The 19,207-nt window shown below is 43.1% G+C and overlaps 3 protein-coding genes across 3 annotated transcripts in view; 1 reads left to right on the top strand and 2 right to left on the bottom strand.

Annotated features, from left to right (window-relative positions):
• Positions 1-19,207, bottom strand: part of LOC140353811 (transcription factor JunD-like) — an 81,814-nt gene that overhangs the window by 4,558 nt on the left and 58,049 nt on the right. The window lies entirely within an intron of this gene.
• Positions 4,158-8,772, bottom strand: lsm4 (LSM4 homolog, U6 small nuclear RNA and mRNA degradation associated). Its single transcript, XM_072438438.1, has 5 exons — positions 8,656-8,772; positions 7,915-7,956; positions 7,661-7,759; positions 6,357-6,537; positions 4,158-4,686 (listed from the first exon to the last, which is right to left on the bottom strand). Exons 1-5 carry the CDS (start codon positions 8,656-8,658, stop codon positions 4,580-4,582), a joined length of 432 nt encoding a protein of 143 aa, XP_072294539.1. The 5' UTR covers positions 8,659-8,772; the 3' UTR covers positions 4,158-4,579.
• Positions 8,725-18,165, top strand: LOC140353453 (pyroglutamyl-peptidase 1-like). Its single transcript, XM_072438029.1, has 6 exons — positions 8,725-8,815; positions 11,711-11,902; positions 13,315-13,367; positions 14,818-14,934; positions 15,487-15,719; positions 16,662-18,165. Exons 1-6 carry the CDS (start codon positions 8,725-8,727, stop codon positions 16,852-16,854), a joined length of 879 nt encoding a protein of 292 aa, XP_072294130.1. The 3' UTR covers positions 16,855-18,165.

The following is a 19,207-nucleotide window of genomic DNA, read 5'->3' on the forward strand; positions in this document are numbered from 1 at the left end:
CAGTTCACATTTTTAACAATGTTGTGTATTTAAAAGTGCTTGTGTTTCAGTGGTGTTAAGCGGTTTAAATATTATCATTTATTGTGATTTTCCCTGAAGCAATTTATGCGTTTATTTTTTTATTGAGACCGTTGCTGTGTTCATAGGGCCTGCGAGAACGTGTGCAGGTCATGGTTTACGACAAAAAACATTATAATGTATCGGGTTCTTTAAAAAAATCATTATTTTGATGAACAAATGTTTATTTTTGACAGTTTATTCATCACAGTCAGGCTCATGATAAAGTGAGGATTAGGATTAAGTTTGTGTTTTGGAATCCTTCACTTGGTTTAAGACATCACATTATTTTATTTTAGACACTATATTAATTCAAGATCAGGGTAAATGTCGGATTGGGATAAAGTTTTATAAATCAATTCAAGATAAGCATTTTGGGTCATGAAACGCTAGTGACAAAATGCTGAACTTTTAAGGACAAACGTAGCTTATGTTTTACAATGTGCTATTATTTTAGTTTTACTCGGTTGCTATATCGCTATATTCTATATATATTGATCCACCCTCGCTGTGTGAAGGAGACGTGTCGCAGGTCTTTCCTTCCTGCGTTGTCAGACTTTATAACAAACACTGTTAGTCCTACTGTGCAATTACTGTGCAATTCATGTGCAGTTACTGTGCAATTCATGTGCAATTACTGTCGTGATCACATGCAATGGTATTTATTTATTATTTATTTTTATCTTTATTATTTTTCCCCTCCATCCCTTGTTGGGAAATGAGAGGTTTTGTTTATAAGAGATCTTCTGCTGAGAGTGTTTTTCAAACTTCCTATAAGTGATGTGTTCTTTTCTTCTGTATCTACCTCTGTATCTACCTCTGTATCTGCCTGCGTTGCATCAATAAAATTTCCCCATGTGGGACAATTAAGGATTATCTTATCTTATCTTATAATCTATGTGTTTTACCAGGAAAACATTGAGCAAATTAATGTAATAAACAGCAAACATGATAAGGTGTTATTAAAGGCTCAGAATGTATTTATTCAGACTGCGTTTTTACAGTTTTACGCTTTTGTATTGCCTTGATTTTTATTGTTGTAACAGCTCTATAAATAAAGTTTGAAGTCATAAAAGGGTTTGTTTGAACATTTGACATGGCAGTTTCCGGTGTAAAAAAATGTGATTGTTCCAGGAATCCTGCCGTACAACGCCATTAACAATCTTGTCGACTGAAGCACTGCAGCCCTGATCACCATGGAGACAGGCAGGTGTTGTGCGTGTATGTGTGCGGGACATTTGAGCGCGGCCTTCTCGGGACGGGCTTTTGTTTTGGGTAAATCCGTCTTTTGCGCTTCCTCGCTGGTAAAAATAGCCCTCGTTCCCCGAGGACGTGATGACGCGCGCCGCCCTCATCGTCCAGCCCAACCTGAGCTCCATCTCCGAGAAGAAGAACCACAGCAGCGGGAGGAGGAAGAGGAGGCGGTAGAGGAGGAGGGGGGGGGGGCATCAGCGGTCGCCATGGCAACACGCGCCGGCGATGACGCACGCCGGGGCCGGGACGCGATTGGTCCGGCACGAGGCTTTTCATACGCGCGAGGATGTGAGGATGCGGAGGCGTGGGAGGAAGAGGAGGAGTAGGAGGAAGAGGAGAACGAGGAAGAGGAGGAGATAAAGGATAGTGCTGCATATTTCTTTCTTTTTCACTGTTAAAGTGTCATAAATGTCAGAATCAGAATCGTCAGAATAAGGTTTATTGTCATTTGTCAATGAACAACATTCACAAACATAGGAACTTGTCCTGGTGATTTGATGCAACATACACGACAAAACATTGAACAATGAATACAAAACGGCATGATATGTACATAATAAAATATAAAGTTTTATAGTGCAATAAGAAGTGAACAGTGCAAGGTGCTTAGGCAGTGTTCATGAGTTCAATGGCTGAGGGAAAGAAACTGTTCTTGTGACGGGAGGTTCTGGTCCGGATGGCCTCCTGCCTGAGGGGAGTGGCCTCCTGCCTGAGGGGAGTGGCCTCCTGCCTGAGGGGAGTGGCTCAAATAGTCTATGTCCAGGGTGAGAAGGGTCCTGTGATCCGACCTGCTCGTCCTAGAACCCTGGAGATGTACAGGTCCTGCAGAGAAGGAAGTCTGCAGCCGATCAACTTCTTAGCAGAGGGCGCTGTAGTCTCTGTTTGTCCCTGGCTGTGGCTCCAGCGTACCACATGGTGAAGGAGGAGATGAGGATGGACTCAATGATGGCCGTGTAGAACTGCACCATCATCTCCGCTGCAGCTTTGCGTTCCTCAGCTGCCGCAGGAAGTACATCCTCTGCTGAGCCTTCTTGATGAGGAGCTGATGGTGGGCCCCCACTTGAGGTCCCGGGTGATGGTGGTGCAGAAGAAGCGGAGGGAGTCCACAGTGGAGATGTCTGAGATGGTGAGGGGGAAGTCCATGATCATCTCCACTGTCTTCTGGGCGTTGAACTCCAGGTTGTTGCCGCTGCACCAGGACACCAGCTGTAGACAGACTCATCCCGATGAGGGTGGTGTTGTCCGCAAACTTAATTCGTTTTACGGAGTACACAGCCCTGTGGAGCGCCTGTGCTGATAGTCCGAGTGTCTGAGACGTTCTTCCCCAGCCACACTGCCTCTGATCCATCAGGAAGGAAATGTGAGGTTTATTTTAGTAATCGACAAGTAAAGTGTTATTTCTGTTGCACATCGAGACTTTTATAAGTCAGAATACGACTGAAGCTTCTAGATGGAAATGATTTATGAATAAAGTGTATTATCGAGGAAAATCTGAAATGGTTCATCTTGAATAGTGCCTTTGTCTTTGCTATTAAAGATTTTTTCGCTCGTTTTTGAGTTGGTTTGTCCAGACAAGTTAGAATTATTAAAATATGAATATTACATTATTTTCCCCCCGGTTTGACAGATTCAATGATATTTAGATTGCAACGTCACTTTCTGGTTGGACAGAGGTAAATCCACAACTGTTACCTAGCAACCACATCGTAATCAAGGGCCAACAATCCATTGAAACACTTCTGATTTGACCAATAATAATATAATACCCGACGACACCAGTATTTGGTTAAATTACTGTTCAAACTGAGAAAGAAACGTGTTTTGAACGTCACGTCGCACATTGATGATCAGTTGCAGAATGCAGCTCTACTTCCTGTAAATTTCATCTTATATTTTCCAAATGTTCTTCTCAAACTGCGACTGGACGGAAGTAAAACTGTGATAAATATTCACCCGAGTAAAGTTAAAATATGAAAACCCTCCGCGTGAACTTTAAAGAGTAATGTTTTCACCCGATTATTATTCTTGAGTTACTTATTAGTTGTTTGGGGCGTTAGATTTGTATTCAATTTGACCCAGTTGAAGTCAAGACTCTTTGTCCCGATTAAGTTTATTTACAGACGAAACGGGAACAAAAACACAAAATGATTCCTTTTTAAAAGTCATTCTGGCTCTGTCCAAGTCTAACCCTAACCCTCTCCGGGAAGAACATGTTAATCAACACCACCCCCCGCAGGCAGTCAGCGGAACTGCACTATAAAGCTGAAAAGTCAAAAAACGTAGTGATTTAAGTCTTTTTTATTTAAAAATATTTTTAAAAAGCAACACTTTCCAGTAGTTTTAACAAACAAAGGCTTAAAAATGTCCCAAAAACCTAATACAATGTAATAACCACATAATTAAGGAGGCATGGTTTTAGGGAAGTAGTTATTACGCCTGAATCAATTGTAATAAAAGTCTTTGTTTATGCTTTAAGGGCATAAAAAGTGTCATTGTGTTCTGCCATAAAAACAAAGTGATATTTCTGCAATTTTACACTCCATTTAAGTTACTGACAAGCTCGTTTTAGCATATTTCTGATTAGATTGACAAATATTGTAATCAAAATTATCCAATATCAATATACATTATGGTTTGTGAGGTTGAGTGTGTTTTATTTATTTAACTTCTTAGAGTTGGTTTGTAATGTTTCACTTTTGAAACGTTTCAGTTCATAAAAAGTGCCTTTATTAATAAAATGGGTTAGATATTAATAATTGTAAACAGAGCTTGACCACAATAAAACATGATAAAATATACATTTTAAAACATTAAAACTCAAAAAAACACCATCACAGCATTTTAACAGGAGTTTAATTCTTCCGTTCTCGTGTAAATAAATTACATCGTCTTCGTTACAAAAGTCAAATGAAACAAATTGCATCTTTATAACGTCAGTCTTTTTCAACATAAGTGTCTTTTCTCAAGAGCTGTTTTTATTTTCAAATAATTTCTTTTAATTCTGCCAACGATCGTTTGACAAAAACGTTTAAAAATAAAGTTAAAAGACGTGAGAAGTGCAGCCGAGCGGAGCGTCCCGTCTGTCGGAGTCACACACATGATCTCTGCGGCTAAACGCACACGTGTGAAGACAAACAAACACAAACTGTTTCCTCCTGACATGTTGTGGCTGTGGTGATGTGGCTGTGGTGATGTGGCTGTGGTGATGTGGCTGTGGTGATGTGGCGGTCGTGTAGTTGAGGTCCTCGGGCTGTAGGTGGCGCTGGGTTTAGTGCTGGTTCTTCATTCCCTGTGGTTTTCCTGGTTTCTTCTCTGGCGGCTGTTGTTGTCCTCGGCCGGGTCCACTCATGCCTCTGCCACGCCCACCGAACACGCCTGCAACCCGTAACCACACCCCATTTACAACCACGCCCCATTTACAACCACGCCCCATTTACAACCAGATTTTTTTTTTCAAACATACAACAAAAACGTACATGAAATAAACTGACCCATGTAAAGAAAAATATATAATAATCTCATTATTATTCATGATTTAAAAACAGAATAAAACGCAGAGCTGGGCAGGGCCAAAGAGAACTCCGGATGAGTAAAATATCATTGGAATCAGGCAATATTTGAGTGTCGCCCCAAAAGTGCAGAAATGTATTGATAATATAATTATAGCCGCAAGCGGCAATGACCGCCACGCCACCCGATAACGCAATTTTCCTTTTATTACACCTACTGCTGAATCCTTGACGTAATCGCGTCTTCTCCCCTTTGCCTTACATATAAAAAGGAAAGGTTTGCGGCTCTGCCGCACAAAGACAAGTGACTCTTAGAATAAAAATTGATAACTTTTGATGGTCCACTGCTGATGAGTCTCACCACATGTCAAGTTAATAGGGCAAACGCTCTAAGAGGAGCTTGTAAAAGTACGCCGTAACACATATGACATGAGTCTCATGGACTTTTTTGATCGGGATGCCAAAATGGAATTGCGTGTCAAATTTCAAAAAACGAAATATTTTACTCTCCATATTCAATTTTATTTCACTCTGTAGGAGGCGCTGTCCCGCCAAATTGATTTGTTTCACCTCGAGTAGGTTTAGGGCAGAGGGTTTAAGAACTGATTCAAATTTGAAGCAATTCGGACTTTGTTTGCGCAAGCGGCAGCAAATTTAAAAGTTGAAACATTTCTGAAATTTTAGCTAGTTTGCGGCTTCGCCGCACAGACACTGTGACCGATATCAAAGTAATTTTGGATGATGTCCCACTCCTCAACACCACTTTCACCAAATGTCAGCTTTTTCTGGCCAACGTCCTAGGAGGAGTTGGTAAAAGTACGACGTTTGGAAAAACTCCCGAATCATGCTTAGCAAATCTTGATCCAATATGGCCGACATTTGGTTTAGCGGACGGCGTTGCCGTAATAATTTATTTCTTCTCTTGTCACCATTTACCTCTGCGCCAAATTTCATAAATCTACGGTCAGATTTTTTTGGGGCCATTTCTCTCAATGCATTTTTTGTGCATTTGGGGGCACTGACGCGCCACTTTTTTAATTTCAGAAAAAGGAGATAGCCAGAATGTAGAGAGGCACGATTTTTAGAGGTGTGCAATTTTTTTTCATTAAATGTTCACTGGGTGAAAAATAGGGGGGTTGGTCCGGAGAAGAAGAAATAATAATATTCCGACGCAAAAACAATGTTTCCCATTTTTCGAATATAATAAACTATACATTTTCGGAAAGCGCTTGTACATTTCCTACCTCATGGTATGGGTCCCTGGTCACTGACTGGTACTTTCGTTCATTTTGAGTGGGCTCCGCCCACTTTGTGTTATCGGCCCTCTATACAGTAATAATGTTCAATTTTTGCATTACATTCACACGGCCTTACGGAACTAGATAGATAGACCTCTCGCCAGCTTGTGACGCTCGGGCCTAATAATAATAATTTAAGTAAAAGGGTCTGAGGTGTCAAAGGGTCAGAGGTGTCAAAGGGTCACAGGTGTCAAAGGGTCACAGGTGTCAAAGGGTCAGAGGTGTCAAAGGGTCTGACCTCTGCCCGGGCCGCCTCGACCTTTGCCTTGCTGCTTGTTCTGCTGAGCTCCGCCCCGGCCACGCCCCTTGGACACCACCTCCTCCTTCACCATGTCGATGATCTCATCCGGGATGCGCAGGTACTTGATGGTGCTGCCGCGGATGTAACACTCGGGCATTCTCCAGAACTTATCTCCATCCTGCGCCGCACAAATACGACAAATTAAAACTACACCATTATAACTTCTAAATATGACTTTATCTGGTGCATTTAAACTTGCTGTAAATATAAATGACAGTTTTACACCAATCGAGCAGGTATTTGTGGAGAAAAGGTGAAAAATTGGTAGAAAAAGTGACATCACACATCCAAATTTATGCAGAATTTACACAAAAGAATCAGTTTTTTTTTTTTACATTAATTCAACAAAATAAGTTACTTTCATATATTTTTATGCATCACATTTTTAAAAAGTACCGTAGTTAGTTTTGGCCCATATCCTGTGATGTCTCAATTACAAACAGGAAGTGAAATTATAAACCTAAAATATGCACAATTCAGGGGTAAAAATATGGGGATAAAATGAGTATATATATTTTTTCATGAATGCAGGTTAATGGTACGCTCACACCGCCGGACGCAGAAGTCGGACACCTGTACATTTGAAGACAGACGCCCCTGACTCACGTCCGTAAAATACTCTCAGCAGCAGAAATGCGTCCGAGGCATCTGCACATGCTCAGTGGAGGAGTTCAGTTTAATTCAATTAAATTCAATTTATTTTTGTAACGCCCAAAATCACAACAGTTGCCTCTGATGGCGAATTGTGCTGTGTTGCTTTACTCGTGGTGTAAATGGAGTTTAATGGCGGACCATGGCTTTGATTTATTAACTTTACAAAGTGCAAAAACGGAGGTGATGGGCCCCGGTGCCCGTCTGGGACCCACAGATACTTCAGAGCCTAGCAGAGTTTAGTCAATATCATTATTTGCTCAAAGAGCTGCGTCTTAAAGATTTTATTTTTATTGTGGCAGGGTTTGTTTTGGGTCTTCTTCTGGGTCGTGCGTAGCACGTCACTGGAGCGTCCAACGCAGAAAGTTGGACAAAGCTGAACATTTCGGCGTCTGACGCTTTGGACGCGCGCCAGAGGCGTCGAGAGCGTCCCATGCCAAAACGCCCCAGACACGCCACGCTCGTCGCGGAAAACGCAGAACGCGTTCGATGCGCGTTTACATAAGACTTTGAATGTAAACTGGACGCTTTGGACGCTCTGTGACGGCTTTAAGGCAGATGCCCCGACACAAAGCGGGCGCGGCTCTCACCCTGGACGTGCAGATGACCTCTCGGAGGTTGATGTTCATCCAGTTGTCGCAGCTGACCAAGTGGCCGTTGTAAGTCTCGCCATTCTTCAGCTCCACCAGCTTCAGCAAAGAAAGAGAGAAAGAGTCATTTTACTGCCAAACGTGTTTAGTCTGGGCCATTTTAGTATGAAAACAAGCGACTGTCAAATGAACCATAAAACTCTGACATTGCATTCTTTTCATAACAGAAACTCTCTGATGTGATGTTTCCTCACCATGGGATGATTCTGAGCGGTCTTCAGCAGCGACAGAGGAAGCTGAAATGTACAACAAAATATAATTTACTCCAGTATTTGTGATTATGAGAATATAAATCACAAAAGCGTTTAGACAAATTGAACAAACACAAAAGAAACAATCAAAATTACACTCTGAAAGTTTATTTTTACTTACATTATTGGAATAAAGTATAATAATCCAACTTTCAACAATAATAGTATTACATTTGGACTTAAACTGAAAAATTATCTGTATTCATAACACATTTTTTACACAAACATACTTTTGTAAGTAAAGTTTCAAGAATGATCTATGTCTTTGTATAAATCCATAAAATGACTTAAATGTGTCCATTTATATTCATTTAAATGCGTGTTCTCTTGTTTGACTGCATTAATATTATGTTTTGTTCACGTTTGGATGAAAAAAGCTGAATTGTACATTCATTATTGTAATATTAAGGTTTCTCTCATTATGGCAGGATCTAAAACGTGAACTGTAAAATATAATTAAAGTCAAATCTCATGTAAATTGCAGAAATCGTCATAACTAAACACATAATTGTTCCTTTTATCCTCTGCAGCTCTGGATTATTCCCATTTAAGACGCGTTTGAGCGGCACAGTTCAGCTTTAGCTTCGATGCTAACACTTTTAGCATGTTAACGTCAGAAACGCGACTATAAAACGTTTAAACCGGAAGAGAAGCTGGGGAAACTCCCGCACGCACAAACATTACCATCTCTGCAGCTGGATCTGATCTTTTATCAAACTTCACAGATTTATTTAAATGTTTTTTAGCTCGAGTATGGCTCGTGACGGCAGCGCTGGAACAGGCTTTCAGCGGATGCGCCTCGATACCAATCTCCTGCGCATGCGCCTCGATTCACGGCTTTCAGGCATTAGTCACGTGACTTAGCTGTGTCATGGCGCTGGTCACGTGACTCAGGTGGGTGTTTCACGGGTTTGTCGGTAGAGGGCGGTCGTCTTATTGAGAGTCTGACTTTATAAAGTCTCAAACGTGTTTATTGTTTGTGAAAAGCGACATACGTCATGATATAATGACGTCACGTGCTCTAGAGTTTGTCCCACGCGGGTCAGTGTGGGACAGGACTCGAGCTGACCTGTCCTTCTCCGCTTTTGCCTTTTTTCCAGTGTGTTTTTTGAATTTTTTTATTTTTTTTATTTTTGTTGTTGAATTTTGCAAAAAACAAAACAAAAAGACCTTAAGTGTAAAAAAAAAAAAAAATCCTCGCTCCCTGCTTAACAGATATATGTTTATATTCATATTATTCTATAAACACATTTGCATCTATAATACACACAACTAAAATGCAAGGTTATTTTATTACCACAGAACCACAGTGAATGTTGCAGTACTAAAGATCACCACTAGAAATCGCTCTGGAGCGTTTGAAGCCTCGAAACGTTTGGGTCAAATTTGAATCTGACACATATTCATACATAGAGTCAATGCTGCGTCTCCACAAACCTGACTCGTGCTCGTTGCCATGGAGAATGTTCCGTCCGCCTGCAGAAAGCCACGCAGTGTTTTATTGTTCACATTCTCAGTGTGTTTGTCTTGTGAAGAAAAGAAAAGAGATTCTCACTTTTACAGAGCGTCACAAAAGTCACATTTTATAGAATTAACAGAACAACAAAGGATCATATTTGTTCTTCCTGATTTTCCTGAACTTTCTTCAAACGTGAATCACATTTCCTTGACTTGACCTCTCGGGGTCATGAGCACACGAGCCGTTTAAACACAATCACAACTGTATTTTACATCGTTTGTGTGATTCATATGAGATTGTGACAGAATGATTATGATTGTTGCTGCAAACATTCATTATATATTACACTCAATTCAGTTTCTCTTCGATTCTTCAATATTAAATACACATATCAGTAGCATTAGGGCTTATTACATTATTACATTATTAAATTTAAACATTGAATGAACTGATTTCAAACTCCATTTTCCTTCCTTCAAACAAAGAAATTACGTAATTTACCACAAACTTTACTTTTGAGACTGAAAAATAGTTTTGTTTTCTCCTCAGTTGTGATTTTAAAAAGTAAAAACTCAACGTTCAGTGTTTGTCATGAAGACTTCAGCCGTGGACCCTCTGCAGTTTGCACATCGGCCTGTGGAGGACGCCGTCATCTCCCTGCTGCACCGCTCTCTCTCTCACCTGGAGAAGCCTGGCAGCTCTGTGAGGATCCTGACCTTTGACCTCTCCAGCGCCTTCAACACCATCAGCCGCTGCTCCTGAGGGACAAGCTGGAGACGGCTCCTGAGGGACAAGCTGGAGACGGCTCCTGAGGGACAAGCTGGAGACGGCTCCTGAGGGACAAGCTGGAGACGGCTGGTGTGGAGTACGACCTGGCAGAGTGGATCCTGGACTACCTCACAGACCGACCCCAGTTTGTGAGAGCCCGGGACTGTGTGTCTGACACCAGGACCTGCAGTGTGGGGGGCCTGCAGTGTGGGGGGCCTGCAGTGTGGGGGGCCTGCAGTGTGAGGGGCTTGCAGTGTGGGGGACCTGCAGTGTAGGGGACCTGCAGTGTGGGGGACCTGCAGTGAGGGGGACCTGCCGTGTAGGGGGCCTGCAGTGTAGGGGGACCTGCAGTGTAGGGGGACCTGCAGTGTGAGGGACCTGCAGTGTGAGGGACCTGCAGTGTGGGGGACCTGCAGTGTGGGAGACCTGCAGTGTGAGGGACCTGCAGTGAGGGGGACCTGCAGTGAGGGGGACCTGCAGTGAGGGGGACCTGCAGTGAGGGGGACCTGCCATGTAGGGGGCCTGCAGTGTGGAGGACCTGCAGTGTGGGGTACCTGCAGTGTGGAGTACCTGCAGTGTGGGGGACCTGCAGTGTAGGGGGACCTGCAGTGTGAGGGACCTGCAATGTGAGGGACCTGCAGTGTGGAAGACCTGCAGTGTGGGGTACCTGCAGTGTGAGGGACCTGCAGTGTAGGGGGACCTGCAGTGTGAAGGACCTGCAATGTGAGGGACCTGCAGTGTGGGGGACCTGCAGTGTGAGGGACCTGCAGTGTGAGGGACCTGCAGTGTGGGAGACCTGCAGTGTGGCCCCAGGGCACTGTCCTCGCACCCTTTCTCTTCACCCTCTACACTGCTTTAGTGACTGATCCACTCTCGTTGTGTGAAGGAGACGTTTCACACGTCTTTCCTTCTGCTGCTGTCAGACTCTACAACAAACACTGTCATACCCATGTGCAATACTGTCATACCCATGTGCAATACTGTCATACCCATGTGCAATTCTGACGTACCCATGTGCAATACTGTCATACCCATGTGCAATATTGTCATGCCCATGTGCAATACTGACATATTCATGTGCAATACTGTCATAATCATGTGCAATACTGAGATAATCATGTGCAATACTGACATAATCATGTGCAATACTGACATATTCATGTACAATACTGACATAGTCATGTGCAATACTCTGACATAATGTCAATCATATTGGTGCAATACTCTCCATATAACTGCTGTAAATAAGTGTTTCTTTTGTTACTACTATCTTTATTTATTTTAACTTTTTATTAAGAATATAAGAGGTTTTCTATTAAGAGTGTTTTTTTTTAAGTTTTCTATAAGTTATTTGTTCTTTTACTTCTGTTCCTACTTTATGTTGCAACACTGGAATTTCCCCATTGTGGGACTCATCTTATCTTAAATAATTATTTGCGTTCATTTGTTTACATTCTGATGACGGGGCGTTTCATTAAGGACCTCCCACTGTCTTACGTCACACTAACGTAGCGGGAGGGGGGGGGGGGGCCGCGCGCGGGGGCCACTTGCACTCGCTGAACCGGTCTGTCCCGTGTGTGTCTGCTCCTCCGGGGACAGGACAGCACTGCGGAGACACGGGACAGAGGCGCGGGACAGAGGACCGAGGCACGGGACAGAGGACCGGGACAGAGGCGCGGGAGAAGCGGACGGTGGTCGTCACAGGTCAGTGCTGTGTGAGGGGCCAATGCTCGAGCCCCGCGTCATTTTCTGATCCCAAAAAAGAGGAATAAACAGCTTTAAACGCGCCTGGTTAAGTCTGGTTATGTCTGGTTAAGTCTGGTTAAGTCTGCTGTAGTCTGGTTATGTCTGGTTAAGTCTGGTTAAGTCTGCTGTAGTCTGGTTATGTCTGGTTAAGTCTGGTTAAGTCTGTTAGTGCAGTACAATAGATTTGTTCAGAACTCTGAATGTAAAACAGGTAAATCTCTAAGTTGCTTCTGACGTTTGAGGATTAAATAGTTCTCATTCTCATCTTAATTGTTTCTCACCCGATTAAGAACATTCCACCAATAACAGGCTTAAACAGGTTATTCAATATTCTAATAAAGTCTGTGGACTTCTAAAGCATCAGACTCTGATTTAACTTATTTCACATTCTGTTTGTCAAAATAAAACACTTACATTAGAGCCGTTTCCCCCAAACAAACAAACAAATAAACAAATAAATAAACAAACACAAAGTGGGCTTGCATCTCCACAAACCTGACTCGTACTTGGAGGAGCCTTGTCGTTTCCATGGAAATATGGTTCTTTTGGCTGTTGATGTGTGACTGTAGCTGCATCCAGGACTCCAGACCCAGTCACGTGTCACTCAAAGCTTTTTATGGAAAATGAAACAATTCACACGTTTACACACAGAAACAAAACAAGTGTTGAAAATCTGGCACTGTTGCCATGGCAATCAGCAATACACCTGTAAACAGGAATCTGAGATACAAAGACCTTTTTATTATCCAGTCCAAATGTCAAAAAATAATAAACCATTTCTAAATAACTCTTTTTTTGACACTTTCTCCTCCAGTCGCCACATTTCAACTCTTACTCTAAAACGGTTTTGAAAAAGTCTGAGAACCTTCAGTTCAACTCTATTTTTCAACCATTTAGGCTCCTGACGAGCCCCGTCGTCAGGGGCCACGTCCAGGATCGGGGCCGCGTCCATGACTGGGGCCGCGTCCAGGATCGTGTCCAGGACCAGGATCGGGGCCGCATCCATGACTGGGGCCGGGTCCAGGATCGGGGCCCCGCTTTCAGACACAAAGGCCTGGGAACGTCGCCTCCACAAAAGGCTCCGGTGCACAGCTGCTGACCCCGTCGGGGGCTTCTTTTCAGCGGCCTGTCAGACGCCCGGTCCCCAGAGACGCTCCTGGGGCCCCTGACCTGCTGCGTGCCTGAAGGGGGGGGGGGCTCCAGTGTAAACAAACATGCTCGATGCCCACAGATGCGGTTCAGGCCTGGTTCAGGCCCGGTTCAGGCCCGGTTCAGGCCCGGTTCAGGCCCGGTTCAGGCCCGGTTCGTTGAGACTGTTTCAGGTGTAAATCTCTCCTTTCGTCCTGTGTTTGACTCGTGATGTTTTTCAGGTTTCGGGCCGTTCGGAGAGCACACGGTCAATGCCAGCTGGGTCGCAGTGCAGGTGAGGTCAGCAGGCCCCGCCCACAGTTATGCCACATTTATGCCACATTTATGACACATTTATCATACATTTATCACACATGACACATTTATGACACATTTACGACACAGTTATGACACATTTATGACACATGACACAGTTATGACACTGTTGACACAGTTATGACACATTTCCGACACAATTATGACACATTTACGACCCAGTTACGACACATTTGACAGTTACAACACATTTATGGATTCTCTGGGACATGCTCCTCCCACAGAGACATTCTCCTCCCACAGAAGCAGCTACATCAAACTGTACTAGAGTCTGAGCCTCATTTACCACACTCTGAAGTTTCATAAATGAGATTAAATTAGAGTCAGATCAAGTTCAAACACAAACTAAATAATAAATCTAAAATCTGCTCCGCATTTTTCACTTTTAAATGTCCCAAACGCGTGACAGTTTGACCATGTAAATTGCTGTTACGTTTCATTAAAAACCGCGTGAGTTTCTGAGAGCGCCTCATTGTTCTGAACGAACACGTGACTGCATCGCCCGCTCTGATTGGCTGCAGAGAAGTGTGTTTAAATCATCCATATGACGATGGGACGATCAACAATCATATAGTTTATCAGAATAATCCTCATTTTAGCGCCGGATTGTTCTATCTAGAGCGTGGTTATTTTCACTCATAACAAAGTCCAATTCTATAATACTTCAAACATGGAACTTGTAATATTTATATGCAAACGATTCGCCAAGTATCCGAGTATTCAGAGAGTCGGGAAGTTACAGAAAACAGGTGAACAAACAACATCAAAATAACTAAAAGTCGAAGTGGTGGAAGAAGAAAACCGGTCGGACACGTCTGTTGTTTCCACGGAAACGCCTGAATGTGAAAGAGAAAACTGAGAAACTGGAAATGTAATATGAGAGTTAGAGTTCACGTCTTGTTTTGTGGTTTCAGTGTCAACATCGTGTTGTGCGTGTTATCGATGTCGTGGGCGTCGCCGTCCCATGTTTTGGGTGGGGGAGGAGGGGCTGGGGGGGTGTCACAGGGGTGTCACGGTGTCTAGACGCTCTTGATGAGGACATTAAGGCCAGACAAAGGGGTGAGCGGGCTCAGGGGTCAGGGGCGGGGTCAAGAGTCAGGGGAGGGGTCACGATGCAGATACGGGTCAGCTGTCCAGCGGCGTGAGGCGCTCTGGACACTCATGTCCTGAACGCCACGTAATGTTTTGAGAGTTGAGATGAGAGTTCTTTAGACAAGTGTGCTAAAGCGTGTCTGTAAATGTTCAAGTTTAGGGTCTTTTATTGCACAAAAATAAGTAAATGTCTAAGTTTAAGGTATTTTATTGCACAAAAATAAGTAAATGTCTAAGTTTAGGGTATTAGATTAAAGCTCATGACTCGGACGTGTGAGGAGTTCAGATGAAAGCTCATGAGTGTCTCTGTTGTGCAGGAGCTGAAGAAGCTGGGCCTGGGCAGTGACGTGGACCTTCACGTGTACGAGGTCCCAGTGGAGTACGACACGGTCCAGACTCTGGTGCCAGCGCTGTGGAAGCAGTATCAGCCTCTGGTGAGACCTCCACCAACCTCCACCTGAACATCACCTTTATAAGATCTCACTTATAGTTCTGGAGTCTTCAGAGTGCTTTCTAAAGGAAAATCTGAACTCTTTAGTTTGTGTCGGGTCCAAACTCCACGTTCACGTTCTGGACTGGGTTTAGTCCTGGTTTAGTCTTGGTTTAGTCTTGGTTTAGACCTGGTTTAGTCCTGGTTTAGTCCTGGTTTAGACCTGGTTTAGACCTGATTTTGCCCAGGTTTAGTCCTGGTTTAGACCTGGTTTAGACCTGGTTTAGTCCTGGTTTAGTCCTGGTTTGGACCTGGTTTAGACCTGGTTTAGACCTGGTTTAGTCCTGGTTTGGACCTGGTTTAGTCCTGGTTTAGACCTGGTTTAGTCCTGGTTTAGTCCTGGTTTAGACCTGGTTTAGTCCTGGTTTAGTCCTGGTTTGGACCTGGTTTAGTCCTGGTTTAGACCTGGTTATTCCTGGTTTAGTCCTGGTTTAGACCTGGTTTAGACCTGAGGGTTTAAAGCTAGTGGATTGTTGACTTGTTGTGTTGTTTGCAGCTGATTATCCATGTGGGCGTGTCCGAGATGGCGTCCATGGTGACGCTGGAGAAGTGTGGGCGTAACCATGGTTACCGAGTGCGTGACAACAGTGGGCGTTGTCCTGACGCTCACTGCTGCGTGGCTGGAGGCCCCGACTGTATCAACTCTGTCCTCGACCTGGAGTCTGTGTGTAAACGTGTGAGCGGCGCCGGCCTGGGCGTCGCCGTGTCCGTCTCCAAGGACGCCGGACGGTCAGTCACGCCTCTGGATCGGGGAGCGGTCATTTAGGGCGTTCAGCGGAGTCTCTCTTACATCACAAACGTTCAGAAGTTTGGACTTAAATGAGTGAACGTTGAGTTGTTCTTCGATCTTTTGAAAACCTTTGACCAAGTATTATATATGAATTATGTTAAAACCATGAATTATGTTAATACCATTAATTATGTTAATACCATTAATTATGTTAATACTATTAATTGTTAATACCATTAATTATGTTAATACCATTAATTATGTTAATATCATCAGCAGACAGTGCTCTAGATCAGGCCTAAAGTTTCACAAATGGCTCATGTCTTTGTGTTTGAGTGTTGAGGAGACTCCGTGGCCCAGCGCCAACTCAAACATTTCCAGATGAAGCCTCTGAACCAAACGTGTTATTGATGTCTCTGGTTCTTTAAACGTGGCGATGGTTCTGTCTGTTTCTGGTTCTGTTTGTTCCTGGTTCTGTCTGTTCCTGGTTCTGGTTCTGTTTGTTCCTGGTTCTGTCTGTTCCTGGTTCTGGTTCTGTTTGTTCCTGGTTCTGTCTGTTCCTGTTTCTGGTTCTGTTTGTTCCTGGTTCTGTCTGGTTCTGTCTGTTTCTGATTCTGTCTGTTTCTGATTCTGTCTGTTTCTGGTTCTGTCTGTTTCTGGTTCTGTCTGTTTCTGGTTCTGTCTGTTTCTGGTTCTGTCTGGTTCTGGTTCTGTCTGTTCCTGGTTCTGTCTTTTCTTGGTTCTGTCTGTTTCTGGTTCTGTCTGTTCCTGGTTATGTCTGTTTCTGGTTCTGTCTGTTTCTGGTTCTGTCTGTTTCTGGTTCTGTCTGGTTCTGGTTCTGTCTGTTTCTGGTTCTGTCTGTTTCTGGTTCTGTCTGTTTCTAAGTCTCTTCTAGTCTCTGGACATGCTCGGACGCTCCTGACCCTCTGCTTCTCGTGCAGATACCTGTGCGACTTCACCTACTACACGTCGCTGTACTTGAGCCGTGGCCGCGCCGCCTTTGTGCACGTGCCTCCTCTGGGGAAGCCCTACAACGGCGAGGCGCTGGGTTTGGCTCTTCAGGCCATCGTGAGCGGCATCCTGGAGCTGCTGGAGGACCAGGACCAGATCCACTGCCCACAGCACCTGCTCTAACGCCGCGCACAGTCTCTCCTCAGTCACTCGGATTCTACTGCACATGACTCCGCCCCTTGACTCCTCCCCTTGACTCCGCCTTGTGACTCCGCCCCGTGCACCTTATAGAGTTAGGGTTTTTATTCCTTGGTTGCAGGAGTCAGATTGTGGAAAATCTGTCATATTTAAAACAAAAAATCTTTAGGCAAAAACTGCGGATTATGCTTTTTCACTTTAAAAAAAAAATCTAATTTATTTTGTGTTTTATACGTTGCATGTTTTCTCTATGTTGAAGTGTGTCGTTTGCGTTTCTTTTAGCGTGTTTTTCCCTTTTCTTTATAAGAACTCGTTGCCTTCTTTTACAAAAGGTGCTTTGAATCAGGAAATGTTTGGTCGTTTCCGCGCCGCACCCGTCTCCGTGTTTCAACTCTTTTCTTTTCTCGTGCAGTTTAGTTTAGTCTTTAAATGTACAAATTAAGAAAAGAAGATTTAAAGTTCCCATGACAAACGTTTCTTTGTGAGTTGTTTGTTGGGACAGAACTCGTGGTAAATATCTGTCATAGTTTTACATCCGCGTTTTACATCGGTTTGTGAGGAACTTTAGAGAAATAAAACTCTGAAATGACAGGAAGTGGGGCTGAAACGGGATCCCTCTGTGATGTCATCAACGCGCGACGTGCCACCGAGTTTTTTGCGGAAACTACACACTTTTCCGACAGTTCAAATGACAAAATTCAACTAAATAAAGGCGTTATAAGGCAATATTTATCGTGAAATCATGACCGACGTGTGGTTTGTATGGATCACACGTCTTCTTTACAGTTTGGTTGCTAGGTTACAGTCACACGATCTGCCCATGTCCAAACAGGAAGTGACTGTGAATCTGAAATACTGTTAAATGTCACGATTTTAAATGCACAAGACGACATGACCGTTTCTTACATTTCATTTGCTCTTTTGTAATACGTGTCTGACATGTTTTTACACTGTTGACTGGACTCGGGCGTTTCTTTTGTGCCGATCCTGAGGCGTTTTCTCTCTCGTGCCTTCTACTCATGTTATTATTACGTGTCATTGTTAAAAGGCCTTAAACGCGCCTCAGATCGGTGGAATCGTCCGGTCTGAATGTGGACAACTCAGAATCGTCCCGTCTGAATGTGGACAACTCAGAATCGTCCCGTCTGAATGTGGACAACTCAGAATCGTCCCGTCTGAATGTGGACAACTCAGAAACGTCCCATCTGAATGTGGACAACTCAGAATCGTCCTGTCTGAATGTGGCTACCTCAGAGACGTCCGGTGCTATGTCGGTTTCATGAAGCGCATCTTCAATAAAAAGAACTAAACTTAAACTGCTGTAAATGTTGTGTTTTATTATTACCACGAGAAACGCTTTTATGGATGGACAAATTAACCAATAATGACAAAAGAACTGATAGATGTCCTGGGAAATATATATTTTATCCCTGAAAGTGTCTTGACCGTTTGCTTCACTGGATTATTCAATATCAAATGACTAGAAACTGCTAGTGACATCACAGTAAAAAAGAACCGTTGGATTATTTTGGGGGGGAAAAATTTGAAAATCCATAAAACGCAGGACATTTTCTACAAAATATAACTATTAATGTGTTACACATGACGTTGGTGTTACGTATGTCATTTATTTTCCAGTGTTAGAAATACAGCCCCAAATTCTTATGGAAAATAAGATAGACAAAAAAAAATAATTAAAAATGAAACTGTTAAATGTCTAAATTTGTGTGAAACTTTGCGGCTTCGTACACAGTAAAATGTTGATTACTTTTGAGCTCGATCAGTGTCTTAAGATTGATAAATGAGTTAAACGCTAGAAATAAGTTCATGCTCATTAAATAAATGTTAATTTATAAGAGCTTCGGGTAAAATTGTCCAAGTAAGATCCTTTAAGGATCGCTTTAATTTCAGCGCAGAGTAAGTGTTCCTGTGCGCAGAGACGATCTTTGTTAGTGACCGGGAAAAGTGAGCTCTGAAGCTGTTATTACAAGAGTATAAAGTACAGTAGTTTGTAATATGCATTATTTGTTTCAGTTACAAATAATATCTGTACAATACACGTCCATAAAAAAAAAGTAAAGTACGTTGTGTTTTCTTCATGTGTTTAGCTTCAGTGTCGTGTTGTCATGGCGATCGCAGGTGGAGTTTGTGAAAGTGCTCAAATTTGTACTTTTTAGAGATTTTATACTGATTCACATTCCTGTTATCGGTGTACGAATATACTTTTATTATTATGGTTTTGACGACATGAAGTCGTTTTATGGTTAAACCTGGTAAAAAGAAACTTTTATTTAATCTTAAATTGAATTAAATCCGGCCAAGTTACAGTCGTGAGCCT

Source organism: Eucyclogobius newberryi, unplaced genomic scaffold (assembly GCF_026437365.1).
Source record: "Eucyclogobius newberryi isolate DKJ021-1_F unplaced genomic scaffold, fEucNew1.0.hap1 SCAF_9, whole genome shotgun sequence".
NCBI lineage: Eukaryota > Metazoa > Chordata > Actinopteri > Gobiiformes > Gobiidae > Eucyclogobius > Eucyclogobius newberryi.

Bases quoted from the DNA above. Each gene is read 5' to 3' on its own strand.
- lsm4 (XM_072438438.1), bottom strand. The intron at 7,760-7,914 runs GTGAGGAAACAT...TCTTTGCTGAAG, and splicing joins CCGCTCAGAATCATCCCATG to CTGGTGGAGCTGAAGAATGG. The intron at 6,538-7,660 runs GTGAGAGCCGCG...TGTGCGGCGCAG, and splicing joins AGGTCATCTGCACGTCCAGG to GATGGAGATAAGTTCTGGAG.
- LOC140353453 (XM_072438029.1), top strand. From the start codon at position 8,725: ATGGCTCGTGACGGCAGCGCTGGAACAGGCTTTCAGCGGATGCGCCTC. The intron at 11,903-13,314 runs GTCAGTGCTGTG...GATGTTTTTCAG, and splicing joins GCGGACGGTGGTCGTCACAG to GTTTCGGGCCGTTCGGAGAG. The intron at 13,368-14,817 runs GTGAGGTCAGCA...TCTGTTGTGCAG, and splicing joins CCAGCTGGGTCGCAGTGCAG to GAGCTGAAGAAGCTGGGCCT.